At 42.7% G+C, this 19,781-nt stretch overlaps 1 protein-coding gene across 2 annotated transcripts in view; it reads left to right on the plus strand.

Annotated features, from left to right (window-relative positions):
* Positions 1-19,781, plus strand: part of ANO6 (anoctamin 6) — a 422,710-nt gene that overhangs the window by 376,531 nt on the left and 26,398 nt on the right. For both annotated transcript variants that reach the window (XM_085653360.1, XM_085653359.1), the window contains exons 14-19: positions 8,871-9,040; positions 9,207-9,304; positions 11,891-12,018; positions 13,419-13,624; positions 14,619-14,824; positions 15,598-15,703. In XM_085653360.1, coding sequence (XP_085509486.1) covers positions 8,871-9,040; positions 9,207-9,304; positions 11,891-12,018; positions 13,419-13,624; positions 14,619-14,824; positions 15,598-15,703 — 914 coding nt within the window. The remainder of the gene's footprint in view (positions 1-8,870; positions 9,041-9,206; positions 9,305-11,890; positions 12,019-13,418; positions 13,625-14,618; positions 14,825-15,597; positions 15,704-19,781) is intronic.

Here is a 19,781-nt window from a genome sequence, read left to right on the forward strand (position 1 = left end):
TATAGTTATCTGAACTAACTATAACGGTGGAATTTCATTGTTTTTTTACGAGCGAAATGTCCACCTAACTATAACATGTGTGAAACCTATGGTTTTTTAAGTGTGTGTGTGTATATATATATATATATATTATCTACTGGCGGTCGCCAGTAGATAGTTATAGTTAGGACCATGTTTCCATAGGAAATCCGCAACATTCTATTTGGAATAACTTTGGCGCCGGTTGAGGAATCCTCGCAAAATTTTCAAAATAGGTGGGGCGCTCCGCTCCTACCCTGAAAGTCTCGGGGTGATTCGTCAAGCGGGGGCCGAGAAAAAAGGGGGGTCCCAAAACACGTTTTCCCCATGCATTTTTCCATAGGACCTTTAGTCGAAGGTACAGCCCGGACGGCTGAACAGAATTACTTGAAATTTGGCAGAGAGGTAGTCCTCAGGTCAGGGAAGTGCCTTTTGCAGGTCTGGTGTCAATCTGTTCAGTAGTTCCTGAGAAAATCAAAAGTAAAATCATATATATATGTGGGCGGAGCCTAACCACACATCTCATCCTGAGATCTGATTGGCTGTCAGCACTTCATCCAAGAAGTGTTGGCAGCCATCTTGGGACCAATATACATGATAGCACCTCATTAAAAAACATTTCAGTTAAGAGAAGGTTTTAAGACTTTAGTTACATTATAAATCATTTGTTGATGGTACCATACTCATTTTAGGAATTGTGGTATGTTCTAAGGTGATTTCACCATGTGAAAAAGCCTTCTGCTGGGATATCATGATTGAGAGAAAAATATTTTCTCATGCTTTTCCCACAGAGGTTTGGAAGGTGATCTATAAGCTAAACTGAGAGCTTATTTTCTGTAAATTCACATTATCTTTCTCAGTCATGTGAGAATGAAGTCTGACATTCTCAGTAAAACATGTACATCCAACAAGGGCAGAGACTGTCAGTTGATTCCTTTGTGTTCTACTGCAGCTTCCCAGAGTGTTCCAAAGAACAACTAGAGCGCTAACAGTCCTACTTATGATAAACGTATGGAGACTGAAACATGCACTTTCAATACCAGCAGCAATTTTCCCTGGTGAGCAGTAGCTTTACTACAGTGATCTAATGAGCATAAAGAGTGTTAACATTCTGAATTTATGGCAAATGTGTGACACATCTGAATGCCTTCTTGATGGAATCAAACTAAAAAACTGAAAGTATTTCCTACTGAGGAGACTGCAGTAAATGAGGAAATTAGGAAACTTCCTAACAAATAAGTCTCCCAAGATGGCCACCAGAGACAAAAGAGCCCAAATGTAGCCCAAATATCACCCATATGTAGCCCAAGTATAGCCCAATGACAGAATGTCCCAGAGTGTTCTTAAAAACAACTAGAGTGCTTACTGTCTTCATTATGACAAAAGTATGGCACACCTGAAGCCATCTTGATTGGAATAAACTGGTAACACTTACAACATTTAATTTAAAAAGGAACACAATGAGGGGGTTCATTTTGCCATAGAAATTATGATTAATGCTGAAGAAAGAAAATGAGGGCACATTTTGAGTGACTTCTCAAATCCTCTTCTATTTCATTAAAAAACTCTGACATGCAGACTGAAACATGCACTTTTAATACCAGGAGCAGACTTCCATGACGAACAGTAGTTTTACTACAGTGATCTAATGAGCAACTAGAGTGCTAACATTCAGAATTTATGGCAAATGTGTGACATATCTGAATACCTTCATGATGGAATCAAAGTAAAAAACTGAAAGCATTTCCTACTGAGGAGACTGCAGTACATGAGGAAATTGGGAAACTTCATAACAAATAAATCTCCCAAGATGGCCACCGGAGACAAAAGAGCCCAAATGTAGCCCAAAATCACCCAGATGTAGCCCAAATATAGCCCAAATATAGAATGACAGAAGTGTGCAAAACACTTATTATTTTGTGTTTTTGCAGTGTTATATAGTGCAGACTTGTCAGGTATTGGAGTGCTTTACATGAGCATTGGTTACATCACACAAAAACAAATTCATTTTGGTTTTAGACATGGGGAGACTAAGTGATTTGACCAGAATCACAGAATGTCGAGCTGAAGCAGAAACTCCAACCTGGTCCCCAGTTGCAAAGTCTGAAGTTCTGGAAGTTACACCACATCCTCTCCCCTAAGTGCAACATTTAATCAAGTGGTCAACTGGATAAAAAAACATAAAGATAACAAATAATTTAAAAGTGCTTTGTCGCTATTTGAAAACTCAAAAAATATGTCCTTATTTTAGTCTTTTAGAGCACTAACCATAATTTTGATGCCAATAAGACCCTCTCATATATGTAATTTCTAAAGGAAATGCTCTAGGTATTACAGTTTTGATTACATCAAGATGACGTCAGGTGTTCCACACTTTTGTAATAAATATAGAATGTTAGCAATCTAGTTGTTCATTAGGATACTGTTGAGAGGCAGAGGCCAGGGGCACGGACTCTGAAAATTGAAGGCAGGTAGGAGGGTGCAAAGGCAACAATTTAACCACAATGAGCAGGCAGGAAGGGCCTTGGCAGCACAACAGACTATGGAGGGCAGTGGAAAGGGGGGCAGGGGCAACAAACCAACAATACAGGACTTGCAAGAGAGGCTGTGGCAATGTAATAGACCATTGCGGGCAGAAGTAAGAGGCAATGGTAGTACAACCATACATGCCAACAGACCCGATTCAGCCAGGAAACGTCCAATGTTTTTAAGCTCAAATGGGCTTTATTTGATCTGTCTCCTGTCTACAATCTCCTCTTTTTCAATGTAACTCAATGGGGAAAATCAATACCCCAGTTTTTTTTCAAAATCTCCTACCAAGTTCAAAATGTTCGCAAGTATGGTACATTGGATCATGGAAGGAAATGGGGTAGGGACATGGACTTGGATAACAGAGGACAGGAGGGACATGGAGAGGTGCACCAAACTGACCCTGCAGGGCAGGTATCAGGGTTTGCAGCAGCACAATACACCACACAGGGCATGCGGGACGGGAGTGCAGCACAACAATCCATAGAAAGCAAGAGGGAGGGGACAGGACCATGCACATGGACAACAGAGAACAGAGGGGCAAGAGGCAATGGTAGCTAGCTGACCATAATGGACAGACAGGAGAGAAAGCTGCAGCATAACAGACCATAAAGGGCAGGAGGGACGGATCAGGGGCATTACAGTGGAATAGACAAGCCAGGAGGGAGGGAATAGGGGTCTGCACATGTAAACAGAGGGCTGGGGGCAAGGGGGCAGGGCAGGAGCAGCAAGATAGCCATGGAGGTCAGGCAGGATGGGCACTAGAAGCAAGACACACCATGAAGAGCAACAGTGAGACTGTGATGGCATACACACAGACCATGGAGGGAAGGTGGGAGGGGGTCAGGGGCAGCTAACTGACCACACAGGGAAGGTGGGAGGGGCCATGGCAGCACAGAAGACCATGCATGGCAAGTGGGAGGGTTAGTGGCAGCACAATGGCTATGATGGGCAAGAAGGAGGGTGCAGGGGCATGCACAAAGGACGATGGAGGATAGAAGGGAGGGTCAGGACCTGTGCACAGACAAGAAAGTTCAGGGGAAGGGGCCTCACAACAGACCGCACGGGGCAGGCAGGAGTAGCAGTTAAAGCACAACAGGCCAGGGAGGGCAGAAGGGTGTGGCAGTACAATGGACCATGTAGGACAGGAGGAAGAGGATAGGGGCATGGCATGTGGACAGGCAGGGTGGAGGTGGCAGGGACAGGTTACAGTCATCTGACAATGCTAGGCAGGTGGAAGGGGAGTGGCAGCTCAACAGAACACTCAAAGTAGATAGGAGTGGCAGGTCCATGGAACATGGTGGGCAAAAAGGATGGAGCAGGGGCATGCACAAAGACATCGGAGGGCAGGGGGAAGGAGAATAGGGGCAGCACGCTAAGCACAGAGTTTAGCAGGAGGTCAATGATGGGGCATAGAATTGGGCAATGGAGGGCAGGAGGAGTGGACTGGTACATCATACTAAATTGAGGGCAGTGGCAGCACATCAGACCATGCATGGCAGGAGGGAGGAGGCTAGTCCATGGATTCACACAACAGAGGATAGGGAGGAGGGGGATGGGGCAGCAAGCTAACTGTTCAGAGAAGGCGGGTATTAGGAACTTTATTGTTTTTAAAACGTGTCTGTGCGAACTACTTAAAATATGAACAAGTATGCAGCATAATCTCACTTTTATTCAGGAAGAAGAGGACGTTTGTGACTGTGACTCCGGGCTCACTTGGCAGAAACACCCCCTGACCCTCCACCCCCTATCGCAAAATGTAATGCCCGTGAAAAGGGTAGGTGAACACAGTGTTATATAGAACATAGTCCTGAGAGCACGATTGAAAATGAAAACTAGATATAGTGTATGGTATAAACTATGCACCAAAAAGTGTGATATAAGATGAACCGGGCGTGAAATATAATATGCAATACATTGTGCGCAATGACAGATTCATTGGAAAGCGCGAGATAGCACAGGCACTACCGCGTGCTATGCGATATGCGCCTTGGAGTGTAATATGCACAGGGCAGTGTTGTGTAACATAACTAGTCTCTAAAGTTGGAATATAAAATATGTGCTGGGGAGTGTAACGTTGCATATGCACTGTGACAAAGATATGGATCCCAGATTGTAATATGTATGGCATAGTGCTGTGCCTTATAACATAGGCATCGAGGAAGGCACGTTAGATGGGGCAATATAACCCGTGCAAAGGCAAGTGTGGCATGACATTCACGGGGTGGTGTTACAGTGCACATGGGCTAGAGAGTGTCAGAGCATACACACTAGCTGGTGTACAACACAGAGGTGTGTGGCACTCAGCAGGCAATGGTGGGTGTAACACAGCATTGGGCTCTGCCAGGAGCGCGCTGTGACTCTCAAGTGATGTTCGTCCCCTTTCCAGAGAGTAAAATAAAAAGTATTACACATCTGGCAGTGGATGTGTGTTTTATTAACCGTGAGGGGGGTTTCTTGCATAGTTTTGGTTGAATTTTTGTCGAATCCCCTTTGAATGGCTTTGGTGTGCCTGTGTATTAAATGTGCCCGTCAATAGCTACCCATGTTTGTATAAATAAACAACAAGGGTGTCTACCGGGATTAGGCACGGTAGGGCATCAGACATGTCAGTGCTTCACTAGTGGTGTAAATACATTCCACGTGGATTCATTGTATGCATAGTCGCCTTTTAATGAATATCACGCAAATCGTCATGGTGATAGGTACGTACGGTTTGTCCAGCATTTCCTAGGTGTGTCTATAAATATATATTTTTTAAAAATAATAAAAAACAGTGGCCGGCCCTGGGGATTGGGGTCAAAAAAATATAATTAGGAGACAGGCCCTGGGGGATGGGGTCATCAGGGCCAATAAATTAGAATAAGAAGTGGAACCACACAGCCCCCCCTTCTTAAAAAATTAAAATAAATAAAAGACTGGCATCGTGCCGGAGGCCACGCCCCCTCCTTGCAGCACTCTGCAAACGCGCCCCCTGGCGAGTTGTAAGTTGGGGAATTAATTCCTCTTCAATACTGAGGGTCCCTGAGGGCCAACTAGCCCAACAGGCATCTCCAGTATGCGCCAAGGAGCTGCGCTGCAGACAGGTGTTCTGAGGCCAAGCCCCTTTTTACACCTCTCTGCAATGCAGCTCTGTGGCGCTTACTGGAGGTACCTAGTGGTCTAGTTTGACCCTAGGGACCCTTAGGATTCAAGGGGACTTAATCTCTCAACTTAGAACAGCCACAGGGCGCGTTTACACAGTGGTGAAGGGAGGGGACGGGGCCTGAGGTGACGTGTGCAAACACGCACTATGGCACGTTTTAAATTGGGGATATAATTTCCCTTCAATACTGAGGGCCCCTGGGGGTTAACTAGCCCACCAAGTGCTTCCAGTAAGCACCACTGAGCTGCATTGCAGAGAGGTGGTCCAGGCCGTGCCACTTTTTACACCTCTCTGCAACGCAGCTCTGTGGCACTTACTGGAGGTACCTAGTGGGCTAGTTGGACCCTAGGGACCCTCAGGATTCAAATGAACTTAATCTCCCAACTAAAAACGGACACAGGGCGTGTTTACACAGTGGTGAAGGGAGGGGACGGAGCCTGAGTTAACGTGTGCAAAAATGCCATGTGGCCTGTTTTAAGAGGTAGTTTTAATCCCCCTGCCCTATTATATACTAGGGGCTTACAGAGGAGGTCATGCTAATCACAGGGGGACCCCAACGCATAATGTTCCCTAGTGTATGTAGGTGTTTTCACTGTATTCTAAGTGTCTTTTAACATAGCACTGGCTCTAGGACTGGTTAGTCAGACTCAGTTACCACCAGTATCCGTCTGAAAAAGTTGAGGGTACAGGATGATTTTGCAACAAGGCTTCTTTCTGCTCTTCTTTTTGTTCTTTCTGCACGTTATCCTACTTCCTGCACTTTTCTTCGTCTTTGAGGACTTCTGTTGCTTCTTTCTGCACTTTTTTTTTCTTTCTATGCATTTTTTCTTCTTTCTTCACATGTCCTATCTCTGTAGGCATAATTAGAAATTAGCATTTAAAAAGCCTTTGAAATTCATAGAAAAAACCATAGGTTTCAGGCACGTTATAGTTAGGAATTAGCATTTAAAAAACCTCAGAAATTCACTGAAAAAACCATAGGTTTCAGGGGTGTTATAGTTAGCTGGACTTTTCACTTGTACAAAACCATTGAAATTCCCCCGTTATAGTTAGTTCAGCTAACTATAACTCGCGCGCCCGCAATGCACTGCTGATGACGTCACATATTACATCACTCATGACATGGTCAGTGACATCACTCATGACATCACTGATGACATATCAAATGACATCACTGATGACATCACTGATGTCATCATCCTTGTGATAGAGTGGCAGACCTCCTCTCACCATAATATAACCTTTGATACACACATTCAAAAATAGAGACTAAAATTTTCAAAACAATGGACATACCAATACCAGTTACAACAACCTCTTCAGTAATTCTAAGATCCACATACACATCCACTCATTCACCAACAGTCCTATACAGTCACTCATACATGTACTCACTCATCATATGTACTCATACACCTATACATCCTGTTACACAATGCCACTCATCCATAGAGTTATTCACACACATAGTCACTCATGCTAATAAAGAATCAAACATACATTTACTTGCATATACAGTTATACACACACCACCACACTTACTTCTACGGAAACTTACACATACTTAGTCTTTTAAACAATCACTTATAGAAACACATACTTATTCATACAGGAACTCTTTCAATCTCTCACTCTCACATATACTCACTTATATACACCAATAGCCACATATACTAGTTTAAAACATATGTAGTTACTCATAAAGACACTATTGAGACAGTCATTCACTCACTAACACACCCATACACACACTCATCCACCCATACAGTCCTGCACACATGCTGTCTTCAACACATACAAACAGTGAGTCACTCATTCATGCACCTATGCACTACGTAATACCCCCCACCGAACCATGCAGACACTCAGACTGATACTCAAAAAACCAACTAATAACCTATATAGACACCCATGTAGCTACTCACCAACCCATGCAGCCACTTATACACAAAGTGAGAGACTGATACAGATATTTACATATTTAAACATTACTCACTAAGCCATGTATTCACTATGATACACTTAATCAGTCAGTTACACAATCAATTTTTCAAAAACAAATCATCCATTTAGACACTTATATACCCATTTATTCTTCCATCGACCTTGAGATATACATATATAAAACATATTTAATTTTCAGAAAAACACACATTCACTGGATGATGTCATCAGTGATGTCATCAGTGATGTCATTTGAGATGTCATCAGTGATGTCATGAGTGATGTCACTGACCATGTCATGAGTGATGTAATATGTGACGTCATCAGCAGTGCATTGCGGGCGCGCGAGTTATAGTTAGCTGAACTAACTATAACGGGGGAATTTCAATGGTTTTGTACAAGTGAAAAGTCCAGCTAACTAGAACACCCCTGAAACCTATGGTTTTTTCAGTGAATATATATATATATATATATATATATATATATATATATATATATATATATATATATACACCCAGATCTAATTTACTTGTTCAATGATACAAGTTAATATTCATTCATGCTCCTATATCATTTGCATTATTTAAATATGAATTTTCATTTTATAATGTTTGCAATATGAAGAAATGTTTCATAGCTTCCAGTAACTATTGTCTACTGAAACATACAATTGTACTCCCAGTTAAGATAGTGATGTTTAAACTCTGACCAAATGGCAGTTTGCCCTTTTCCGACTTTCATTCACTCACTCCATATTGCTTTGACAGCATCTTAAACTAAAATCCCTTTTGTAACCTCCCCCTTGTTGCCAGCTTAAGCATAGAACATACTCTCTTGCACTGTGACCAAATTTGCCATGTGTTGTTGTGTTTTTTCAAGACAGTTGAGTTCTGAAGAGCACAATCAATAAGGAACACCTTCCAGTACATAAAAAGCACACCATTGTTGTTGTAAACTTCAGTGTGGGTTTACCTACCAGAGAATGAATAAACATTTAGACTGGTTTATTACCATAACAAACAGCATAACAATCCTGGCTGATGTAGATATTATTTTCAACCTAACCGTAAATAAATATTAATACTCATTACAATCTTCAAAAATCTTTGCTAGATATCAAAGGCAGGTTTAGAAATGTTTTATATTAAAACTTCGTTGTCCTGGTCTGTGTTTTCTGTTAAGGTCAATGAAGCCATAAAAGGTTTAAACATGTACCTTTTCTATGTCTCTTCAGAGCTACAAAGGACCAAATCTGATTATGAGAACAGTCTGACGATGAAGATGTTCCTCTTCCAGTTTGTCAACTACTATTCAGCTTGTTTCTATATTGCCTTTTTTAAAGGCAAATTTGTTGGCTATCCTGGAGACCCAGTTTATTGGCTGGGGAGATTCAGAAATGAAGAGGTATAGAAAAAAACTGATTCTTCTAAATATAAAGTGTGTTTGAAAGTGTGCCACATTTTCCTGACATTTTGTTAAATATGATGTTTTGTACAATACATTGTTTTGATATAGACAGTGCTATATGAGATAAACATTCTAACAACTTTTTTTTATCTCTCCTTTAAAGTGTGATCCAGGTGGCTGCCTCCTGGAACTTACCACTCAGTTAATGATAATAATGGGAGGCAAGGCAATCTGGAATAATGTTCAAGAAGTACTTTTCCCGTAAGTGGTTATCTCAAAATTATTACTTTAAGAAATCGAGGCAAGAGTTTGTTTAGGCCTTTCCAAGGGCATCATACAGTATGAAAATATATATGGTTAAAATGTGATAATGGGGTATATGCGGAATGTGAAATGGTCTAACTGGGAGCAATTCTCATGAATGAATGCATTTTCCTAACACTGCTTATCTGCTCATTTTGTTACAACCGCTGCCTATCATTTGTCGAGAATCACTACTTAGAAGCCTACATATTGAAGTTCAATATGCCAAAATTGCATTTGCCGCTCTCATTTCACATTAACTGTTTTTTGTTTTATAATTCACTATAGAATATTTTTGCTGGATGATTTAAAGCCATTGGTTTCATAGGGCAGTTTGCTTCAAAGTTTGTGGCTCATATTAAGAAAAGGGGCATTGTGATTAAAGAGCTTTCCTGGCTGTTGGGAAGGTAACGTTTTTATCAGAAATGATAATAAGGGTTGATAACATTAAAGGGAATACAATGTCAGCCAAACGGAAAACACGGTTTGTAATATGAAAAGTGAATTTCAAAACCTCATAACCACTTGTTAGCCAATGCACAAATTTATACCGAGGTTTGCTCAAAACAGCAAGGTGAAATTCTGGTAGTGATGATTAGTTATTGCAGGCTGGGAATGGGTGCCTGATGGGCCCTAATCTATCAAATGGAATCTTTAAACAACGAAGCTGTGTTGAAAATGGAGCCTTCAACCTTGGGTTTCTTAAGGCTACTAAACACAAATATGTAATGCTAATTAAAAGTTTGAGAACCCAACATTCATAAGATAATCATTGTTCTTGAAAGCTCCCTTCAACCATACTACAATTAAATAGCATGACCTAATAATGAGTATAGAGTAATCAATTAATGGCTCTCACTAATATTAGATTCTATCATTTCTTTTTTCTTAGGGTGATAGAAGCTTACTTGAAAATATTTCGAATAGAACGCAAACAATCCTCTCTCTCTCACGTTTGCTAAAATAGCCCCAATTTTAAGAACTGTGCAACCTTCTTCAAATCCTAGTCAAGCAATCAAAGGAGCAGACTTTTGTTCCTTAGTCTAAGCTAACATACAGCATACATGTTTTTGTCTTACATTCATTCTAACTCCTTCTGGAACACTCAACATAGCCTCTTTTTGTCACTTTGTCCCCAACTGCAGGCCATCTCTAGAGACAAAAGTAATCCAATTTATAGAACATATAGGTTATCGGGGGCCATCTCCATGTGCATATATAGTTGTATAGGTGAAAAATTACTATCTTTAGCATATCTCAAAAACAGAGTTTTTCTAGCAAGAATGTTCAGTGTGCAGCCACTGAAAATATTGCGATCTTATTTTGTGCAGCTATTTGAAACGGGGCATAAGAGACTTTCATCAAAAAGATTGAATTTAGGCCCAAGGAATTCAAACCTTCATGCACATAGCATCTTATCCCTCTATTTAGGTTCTGTGTCCCTGGTAACGGGTTCTCGATGACCTGATTTAGCTAGCTTAGAAATTAGACATTGAACTGGACCAACTGCACGACAAAAACTCTGTTCCCCCTAGATGGCATTCAACTGGCCCGATGTGGCCTCACGTATGGTCCACCATAACTACCAGATAATTGTATCTGTCAACCATTTCCAATTTGCATATTCCCCAAAAACATTTGTTTCCCCGTTCTTTTTCCAAAGTGCATAATTTTAGCCTTAGTTCATATTTACCAACAAATTATTCTCAGTAGAATAGATCGCCGGATAGTACAGAGGTCTCTGGAGCCCCACCGGTGTGCAATCAGATACGTCCTCTGCAAAAAACGTGTTTGGCAAAAACTGCCACCCTACCCTCGAGGGAGGTACCCCTACCTGATGTCCATTTCCTCAGCACTAAAAACGAATATTGAACACGGGGCAAGTTTACAACCCTGCTTTGTGCCAAAGCTGTTAGAAATATGCTTTGACATTGCTCTACCGCCTTATTAATTAATATGGTTCAGGGAGATAAATGGGCTCCGTTTACATTATGAAAGCCAACAGAGGAGTCTACATATGCACAAAATAGTGGCAGTTCCCCTACAGCTCGCCTTGCTATGATGTCACCGGCAGCTGCCTTGTGCATAGTGAACATTCACTGTCAAAAGCCCATTTCAGTAACTGGAAAAATTCTGTCCCATAATACCTACCAAGATACACGACATCAACACTTAATTAAATATTCCTTATTTCAAACAACACTACCTAAAGGACTTGTATGCTTCTGACAACCTCAGTAGGATGTTGCACACTCCCTCCAGCCCCACGTGCCGGTTGGTGCGTCATAGTGGGATGTGGTCACATGAAGTATATTGTAACGTTTTTTTTTAAAAACATACATAAATACAAATAAAAGTGCTGGAAATAAATTGATGATTGTGGAAATTGAAAAGAAGCGGAGCCCAATAACATTTAACCCTTGAAGCGGTTCCTACAAGGCAGTGATCTACATCAGTATTTTCTGAACAAATATAGAGCATTAAAATAACGCCTTTGCAGTCATATCACATTATGTTTAAACGCACAATGTTTCTTTTTTTCAGTTGGATTAAAAATCTCATAGGAAGATGTACAGCTGTAGGGTCTGAGAAGATTATCCCTCGTTGGGAACAAGACTACCATCTCCAACCTGTGGGAAAGTTGGGATTGTTTTATGAGTACCTCGAAATGGGTAAGAAAGCACCAGGATTTCATACCTCGTTTTAGAAGAACCAACACCTGCTGGTGAACCGTAACTAATAGTTCCAGGATGATCTGTCTTTGTAAAACAGATCAAAGGTCTGTTGTTGGGAAGACATCACTTAGTGTTTATCAAAAATCGCACATAAGGCACGGTGTGATTCCAGCTCACTGAGACCATGGGTTAGTGGAATTGAGCTGTACCCAGGCTGACGAGTGTTAGAAAATGAGTCAGTAGATGATGTTTGTATTAGTGGTGAACTTAAAGGGGATACACAGCGTAATATTTAATGGTAAATACTTTTGTTCAAACTGCTGTCCATTGTGGTCCGCATTTGAGATAAGTACCAGCAATATAAGGAATTTTGTATTGTTGGTCAAATATATTACAGGAAAAAACTTGGTACACCAAAACAGTGACTGAAATAAGGTGGTAATGACATGTTATGAGCACAATACTGCATATGGACCAGAAGTGAGTTCCCAATGTCTATCTTGTTCTAGCACTATTGTCTTAAATGTACTTTGAAAAGTAGATGACACATAGTCTCAGACAGCTCAGCTTTCTGTAGTCTGACCTGAAAATAGTTTCTCCAATAGTTTGAGTGGCTAATTTTATTTAAATCCTGTCCCTAGAATCCAGGTCTAATGATAAAAGCGGAATTCCTCTCATTGTGAATGAAGCAGCCCCCTTGTAACGGAGGCGCCATCCCAATGTGCTCGCATTCAGTTCGTTCTGAGATACTGAATGAGCTCAGAGATGCTGCGTGCAAAGCCTTGACACTGTCAGAATGAAATCAAAAGGTGTAAAGAAGACAGGGCCAGAAGACAAATCTCCTGAAGGTATGCAGGATCTGGAATAACATTGTGGCCCTGATTAGGCACAAAAAGCAGAATAAGGGAGCAAGACAGCACATGAACAAATGTCAACCGAGACTGGCTCCACTGACAGGAAATAGTTTACAGGAGATAAAGCATTAGAGTTTCTTTAAGTGTAGGCCTTATTTTTCACTTGTGTCGATGTACTCATCTACTACATTCCACCTAGTGATGAGAAGATATGTGGTCATTCCTGCTGCTACCATCCCCCCATCAATAAGTAACTTTTGTTGGTTGTATTTGAAGAGCCTCCCCAACTTCTGCTCCTCTCTTGTTAGGAAATGATTGTGACTCATTCCCCTATGATGTGCTCTACTGCTTCCCAGCTGGGTTCTTATTCGAATGGATCAATGTAAACAAAGCAAATGCATAGGGTATTTATGGGCGCACGCCTAGCCAAAAGACAGGGGATTCTTGGTATGTTCCTGGGATGCAACCCATCTGTGTAACATAGTCTAAGAGGTAGGTGCTGTGAAACTTCACAATTACATGGATACTTCTTTTTCTTGCCAGTAATTCAATTTGGATTTGTTACCTTGTTTGTGGCATCATTCCCACTGGCGCCCCTGCTTGCCCTTGTGAACAATTTGTTGGAAATAAGAGTGGATGCCTGGAAACTTGTCACGCAGTTCAGACGTGTTTCACCAGAGAAGGCCCAAGACATAGGAGCCTGGCAGCCCATCATGCAGGGGATCGCGATTCTCGCTGTGGTGACAAACGTGAGTACAACCGCGCTAATAAAAGGAGACTAATGCATGAATGCACCAGTAGAAGGCAATCCACTAAGATTTTATCCAACACAAGATATGGACTGCAAAGGCAACACTGCTGTTTTGGAATAGATGTGCTAAGCACTAAACTGGAGTAAAGTATGTGCAGCTTACATGCATAAAGTCTACCAGCACTTCCTTTCTCAGTGGTGGTGTGTCCATGGTATTCTTCACTGGTGAAAGCAGTGCTGCTTTGCACAGCCTCAATCTCTCTCCCAAGGATGCCCCTCACCCTTGTGGCAATAATCCATGGTTCTGTGTTTTGCGCCCTGGGCAAAAGAGGCAGAGAGTACCGGCTAGCAACCATCCTCTGGTGCCACGACTGTGGCCCGTATGCCGAACCATATATCACACTTATGGCCAGTATGCTAACCTTCCACAAACTAATATCACCTACATAAGCAAGTGCACCATACTGCTTCACCGAAACAATACCCACATCATAGGCGCTGCAGTTCTGCTTAGCTGAGGAAGTGTTAGTCACAGCATATGCACTGTCCCTCTTTACAAACGAATATCATATTCCCAGAGGGTGCACCACCCCTTTCACCAAAGAAATATGTCCCTCATAGGTCTTTGGAAGCTAAAAACATGCTCTGAATCTTCACTGACTCTCCGAACCAAACAGCAAAACAATTTCCATCAAGCACGGTGCTCTTTTTGAATCACTCGGTGTTCAGAAGACACGCTCTCTCTTGTTTCATGCTCACGCAAAAACTTATCCCAGTAAAAAACCTTCGCGTAGGAGCTGCCAGTTCTTCCTTCACCGAACCCATCATCCCACCTAAAGCAATCGTTGTGCCATCCTCTCATGCTGAAGGGTTTGTACATTGTAACAGAAGATCCATTGTTGTATATCCAGGTGTGTGGAAAACGCTGTAGTTATATGCCATCTGTTCTCCACTGAAGATTTCTTGACATGTTTTTTTATAATTTCCTTTAGGCTATGATCATTGCATTCACCTCTGATATGATCCCCAGACTGGTGTATTACTGGTCATTTTCGGTCCCACCATATGGAAACCATAGCACCTATACCATGCAGGGGTACATCAACAACACCCTTTCTGTCTTCAATGTCTCGGACTTCAAGAGCCAAAGCAGACCGACCACCATCCCTCCCTGGCTGGGCGAGGTGACTACTTGCAGGCAAGTCACTGTAAGAGCATCATTTCACGCAGACACCTTGTACCTTTGTGGTCACTTCTGCCTAGGGAAACCAAGTGGAAGGTGTTGGTATGCATATAGTTTACTTTAATCAATTATTTTCCTTGTCAGTACTGCTGCAGCTGTTAATAATAATAGATGGTTCTTCGCACCACGTTGCTGCCTTTCCAAGTGCTGCCAGCATTTATAAACACCATGGTCTCTGAAACATGAGATGATAAAAGTAATGAACGGGGCTCTTGAAGTGATCAACATGTGATTAAGACCTATACACGGCCCCTGTTAACATTGTTGCATTGGAATCAGACGGGCAGCGTTCTTGTTTACATGATACACACGTTGATCACTTTTCACTCGTGTGTATTGCATTAAAAAGAGCCCCGGGCATATTTCTGTCACTGACACCCGTCGAATATCTATATTCATATCTATTGTTCATTAAATGCCATTGTTTCTTACTCCAGGTCCCTCGTGGTCCTTGGGTTTCCCTTGTCTCCATTTCCTTTTCAAGTGCTGTGTACGTAACAAGTATTATAATTACCAAATGTAATGCTAATAATTTACTGACCTCTTGAATTGCTTCTGAATTGGTGCTGCAGGGATTAAAACTTGTGACCTGCAATTCGAAATATATACCGGAGGCGGATTTTAGCACGGCCATTTTAATTGGCTCGGACTGCTGATGTTTCCTAAAAGTATGGTTTACTGGAAGTCTCTCAGTAATGTAACTCCTGGCTGGTTTTGATTCTTTTCAGGTACCGTGATTTCCGATACCCTCCTGACCACCAGTATAAGTATGAGCACAACATGTATTACTGGCACGTGATCGCAGCCAAGCTGTCTTTCCTTATCGTCGTTGAGGTAAGGCGTCTTTCTCTGTTGGAATGGGTTACAAAAAGCCTCAGAAAATCACTCCAAAGGGTAACTTGTAACGGGTGGGGGCGGGGGCAGAAACCACCATGAATGACCTCTTGCATTCAGTGTTAAAATCATTTAAAGCTGCTGTATTCCTTCGGTGAATCAGAACATGGCGCCCTGCCACCGGTGATCTGTTCCACTTTTATAGAGCTGGAAACGTAACTTGTTCATCCCTTGCTGTGCCTGAACAGGGTGCGGCTGGCATTGCCGGTACACGGTTACAAATACCTGTTTTTCCAGACGTTGAAAACTGCACATCAATCCCCACCGCTCCTAGCCGGAGAGGTTTATATAATTATAAAAGAAGGGCCTACAGAATGGCAGGCACTTTTAATGAAACCAGAAATGGGGGTAGTACAGGGTACTGTATCTTTTTGTGTCTTGCTTGTAGACAGCTTAAGCTGTCAGGCAAGGGCCTTATGTCATCATTCAACATACACATACATACATGCATAATACATACATATACTGAAAGGGGGGTTTGGACAGCCTCTCTTTCATCCATTGTCCGCTGATGTTGAACTAGCTTTCAGCATTCGCTGATAGGGTTGTCAATCAGCTGGCATAGCATTTTGCGCATGCAGGCTACTTTAAAAAGTAATCCACACCTACACACTCACTTTCATTCCTTTTTTTAAAACGTTTTTAAATGTATTTTATATTAGTTGCCCTTTTTCCTACTGTTTACTTGTAGCATGATCCCGTTTAGATTTTGCTGCTTTTCCTTTGTCAGGCGGGAGCTCTTACAGCTAATAGTGTCCGGCAGGATCCATCGTGCAGCCCCTGCTGCTCTTCTCTCGATTTGGACCTGCCAAAGGTTGTTTTTAGGTCGAGCATTCGAGACCTCTTGTATATACTTTAGTATATACTTATATATTAGTATATACCTATATGTATGTGTATGTACTTTGTGGGCTCTGGAGATCAGCCCTAGGACTTGTCTGCTTCCGCTTAGGGACTTCTTCTGTTCAATTGCCGCTATTTAACTGTCGTAATAGAAAAGGACCAGTAGAGGTCAGAAAAATACCAGAATTGCTTTCTGCTGAGGGACTTTCTTTTTAAAAAAAATTTCTGGCAACTGCCTCTGTTTAACTTTCTTGATAGAAAACGGCCAGCAGAGGTCAGTAAAATACCAGAATCACTTTAGCATTCTCTAGAGTCCAGCCCATAGAAATTGTCTTCCTCGAGCACCCGTAAACCATAATAATTTTTAAAATCTTGTATTTTCATAGATATGACCACCGAAGACCCTGATTTTATATTAAAAACAGAGCTTTGGACTATACCATTTCCCACTAAAAGGCTATATTTCTCTCCATGCTGGCGTGTCACACAATTTGGTGCTTACTTTCCCTCCATGTTAAAGAACAGTAGATGTTTCAGCACCCGGGCTAATGTGCTGCATAGCTAAATACATATAAGGTCCCAAAGGCGATACCGATTGCATTGTAAATGCTTGTTTTTCTTACTTTCCTTTGACCGGGCAAGCAGCAGCTAAGTGTTACCGGGCCACTCTGGGTTTTTTTCTCCACTCCAAGTCCACAAACTTTGTTTAAAAAAAATAACTCTGACGACCATTCCGACACTGCCACCAGACATGCGTTTTGTGTCACCATGCTTGGAGCTGCCTTGGGCTTTATTTTTTAGCTCCAGGCTACCCTACAACACACCTGTGTGGCCTGACGGCCCTAGTGGGCCTGTGCCGGATGGTTAGAGTTAGCAAATTGTGTCTGCCTCCGATGCCTCTCACTTCAAGAGACCAACTATAAAGACCAGCAGCACCGTGTAATCTGTCTTCATGTACACAGCAGCAAGTGACATTTTCAGGTGATGCTAAAAACTACAGGAAAAAACAATTATTTTCTAACGCAGCCCCAAAAGTAACAAGCATTTGCAATGCAACAGGTCTTGCATTTATGCGAGTTTGAGATATTGGCATTGTAAATGACAATGCCTTTTATTTATGTATTGGTTTTTGAAACATAAATAAAATGCATTGTCATTTACAATGCCAATAGCTTAAACTCGCGTAAATGCGAAACCTGTTGCATTGCAAATGGTTGTTGAAAGTGCACCAGAAGGGGGGAGAGGGGGGCAGTGTCACTTCTTGAAACAGAGGATTTCCTGCCCCGCCCTTACTCCTCATCGTCACCCCCCCTTTCCCCGGGACAACCTCAAACCTTGTGTTGCAAAAGAGGTACTTAGTCCTCTAGCAATCACTGCCAGCTGAGGTCAAATTTTTTCTCAGATTAAGTTTAAAAACAAACCCTGGATATACGGTTCTGATTTATGCGGCGAGAAAGAAAACACTTCGACTTAAAGCATATTACTCAGATTTTTCTGACTCACAGCAGAGGTTGGGGGTTGGGGGTGGGGGAAGAGAGTGGGATGGAGGAAGACATGTTGGGATACATCGTTTTAGCAACATGAGTTTCCTGTCTTTGAAACTCTGGACGAGGCACTCGGTGTCCATTAGCATTTACGTCATTGCTGGTTCCACAGAAGCCTTGCACGTTCTTGAATGAGAGTGTCTCTTCCCCCACCCAGTGCTTTAAATGGGCCGGTGCTGTCCGGTACGGAGTACTGGCACTTTTTTATTCTGAGAAGGAGAGTACCAGCACTTCTCAAGAGAAATGCTATACTTTTAATTGGAGAGTACTGGCACTTCTATTTTTCCATTTCAAGCACTGCCACCACACCCCACCACCCATCAAGATTTTAGATTTTGTAAAACAGTTCTATAGCGTCGGCTCTGCTATTTCTATCGCCTCTTGGCCCTGCTGGGTGTCTGACATAAGCAATGTGACCTCTGCGGGTTCTGCCTACGCTGAAGTCCAGTGAGTGGGCTGGCTCTTGCAACTGCCTCGTTAAGGGAGTCAGTGGTTTATGTGCTTCGAAGCTGTGCGTTTACAAGGTTTGAGACAGCTGCGTGTCTGCGCCTCTCGTTCTTGGGGCTGTTGGGGTCTCGTTTGGTGTCTGTCAATTTGACCATGTGTGGATGGGGAAGGACCTCTTTAAATACAAGCATTTACAATGCAATAGGTCTCTCAGTCGTGAGTCTTTGAGCCATTGGCACTTTAAATTGCAATGCCTTTTATAAAAAATTAAAAGGCATTGTCAGTTACATTGCCAACAGTCCAAAGTCCTGCAAATGCAATAATAATTGCAGAGCGCAGTGTCCGTGAAGCGGGCGCCGTGCTCGTTATTAAAGTGTAGAAAAAGAGCTCTGTCGCCCGAAGCAATATTAAAGCTTTTTAAAAAAATAAATAAACAGAGAGCGGTGTACCCAAAAAATGAATAAACAGAACGCGGTGTCCCAGAAGTGGGCGCCGAGCTCAGTAGTAAAGTAAAAAAACAAAAAAAAAACTGAGCGCGGTGTCCCTGAAGTCGGCACCGCACTCAACATCAAACTTTAAAAAATGCAATTTGGCATGGCCAAGATGGCGACTCGATAGGACGTGCTGCTCGTCCTCTCCTGCTGGCCGCCTGACAGAGCACCAGTGCTCTGCTGTATAGAGCGACCGGAGATCACGCAACGGAGTCCCCCGAGGTAGCAGAGGCAGCAGTACTGGAGGAGATAACTGAAGTCTGGTGCAGCCCTGCTATCCGGCCCGCTTAGGGGAGCCCTGCTGATACCTCCGACAAGCGTGCTGCCCGTGACGGTGCGGCGTACCCATCATCTTAGGTGAAGCCTCGAGACCGGCCGCTGACGCGGGACCCGGCCGGCGGCGTCACAGGCCTGAACTTCGCTGCTGCCTCCCGGATCACAGGCAAGTGTCCGCGCCGCGGGGTAAAACTGCAGTTGCGGGAAGCGGTGTGGCTGGCGGTGCGGTGATCGTGGAGCCTCGCAGCATCGAGTCCCGCTAAGAGATATAGCTACGCACACAGCTGGTGACACAGCGCCATTACTGGGGTTGTGGTGGGCTGCGCTGCAGCGCCCTTGAGACTTGCATGCTTCACGAGGGGCCGCCTGTGGGGACTGTGCATACCCTTCACGGAGCTATGTGCACCGGTTCCAGCC

This window comes from Triturus cristatus, chromosome 4_1 (genome assembly GCF_964204655.1).
Source record: "Triturus cristatus chromosome 4_1, aTriCri1.1, whole genome shotgun sequence".
Lineage (NCBI taxonomy): Eukaryota > Metazoa > Chordata > Amphibia > Caudata > Salamandridae > Triturus > Triturus cristatus.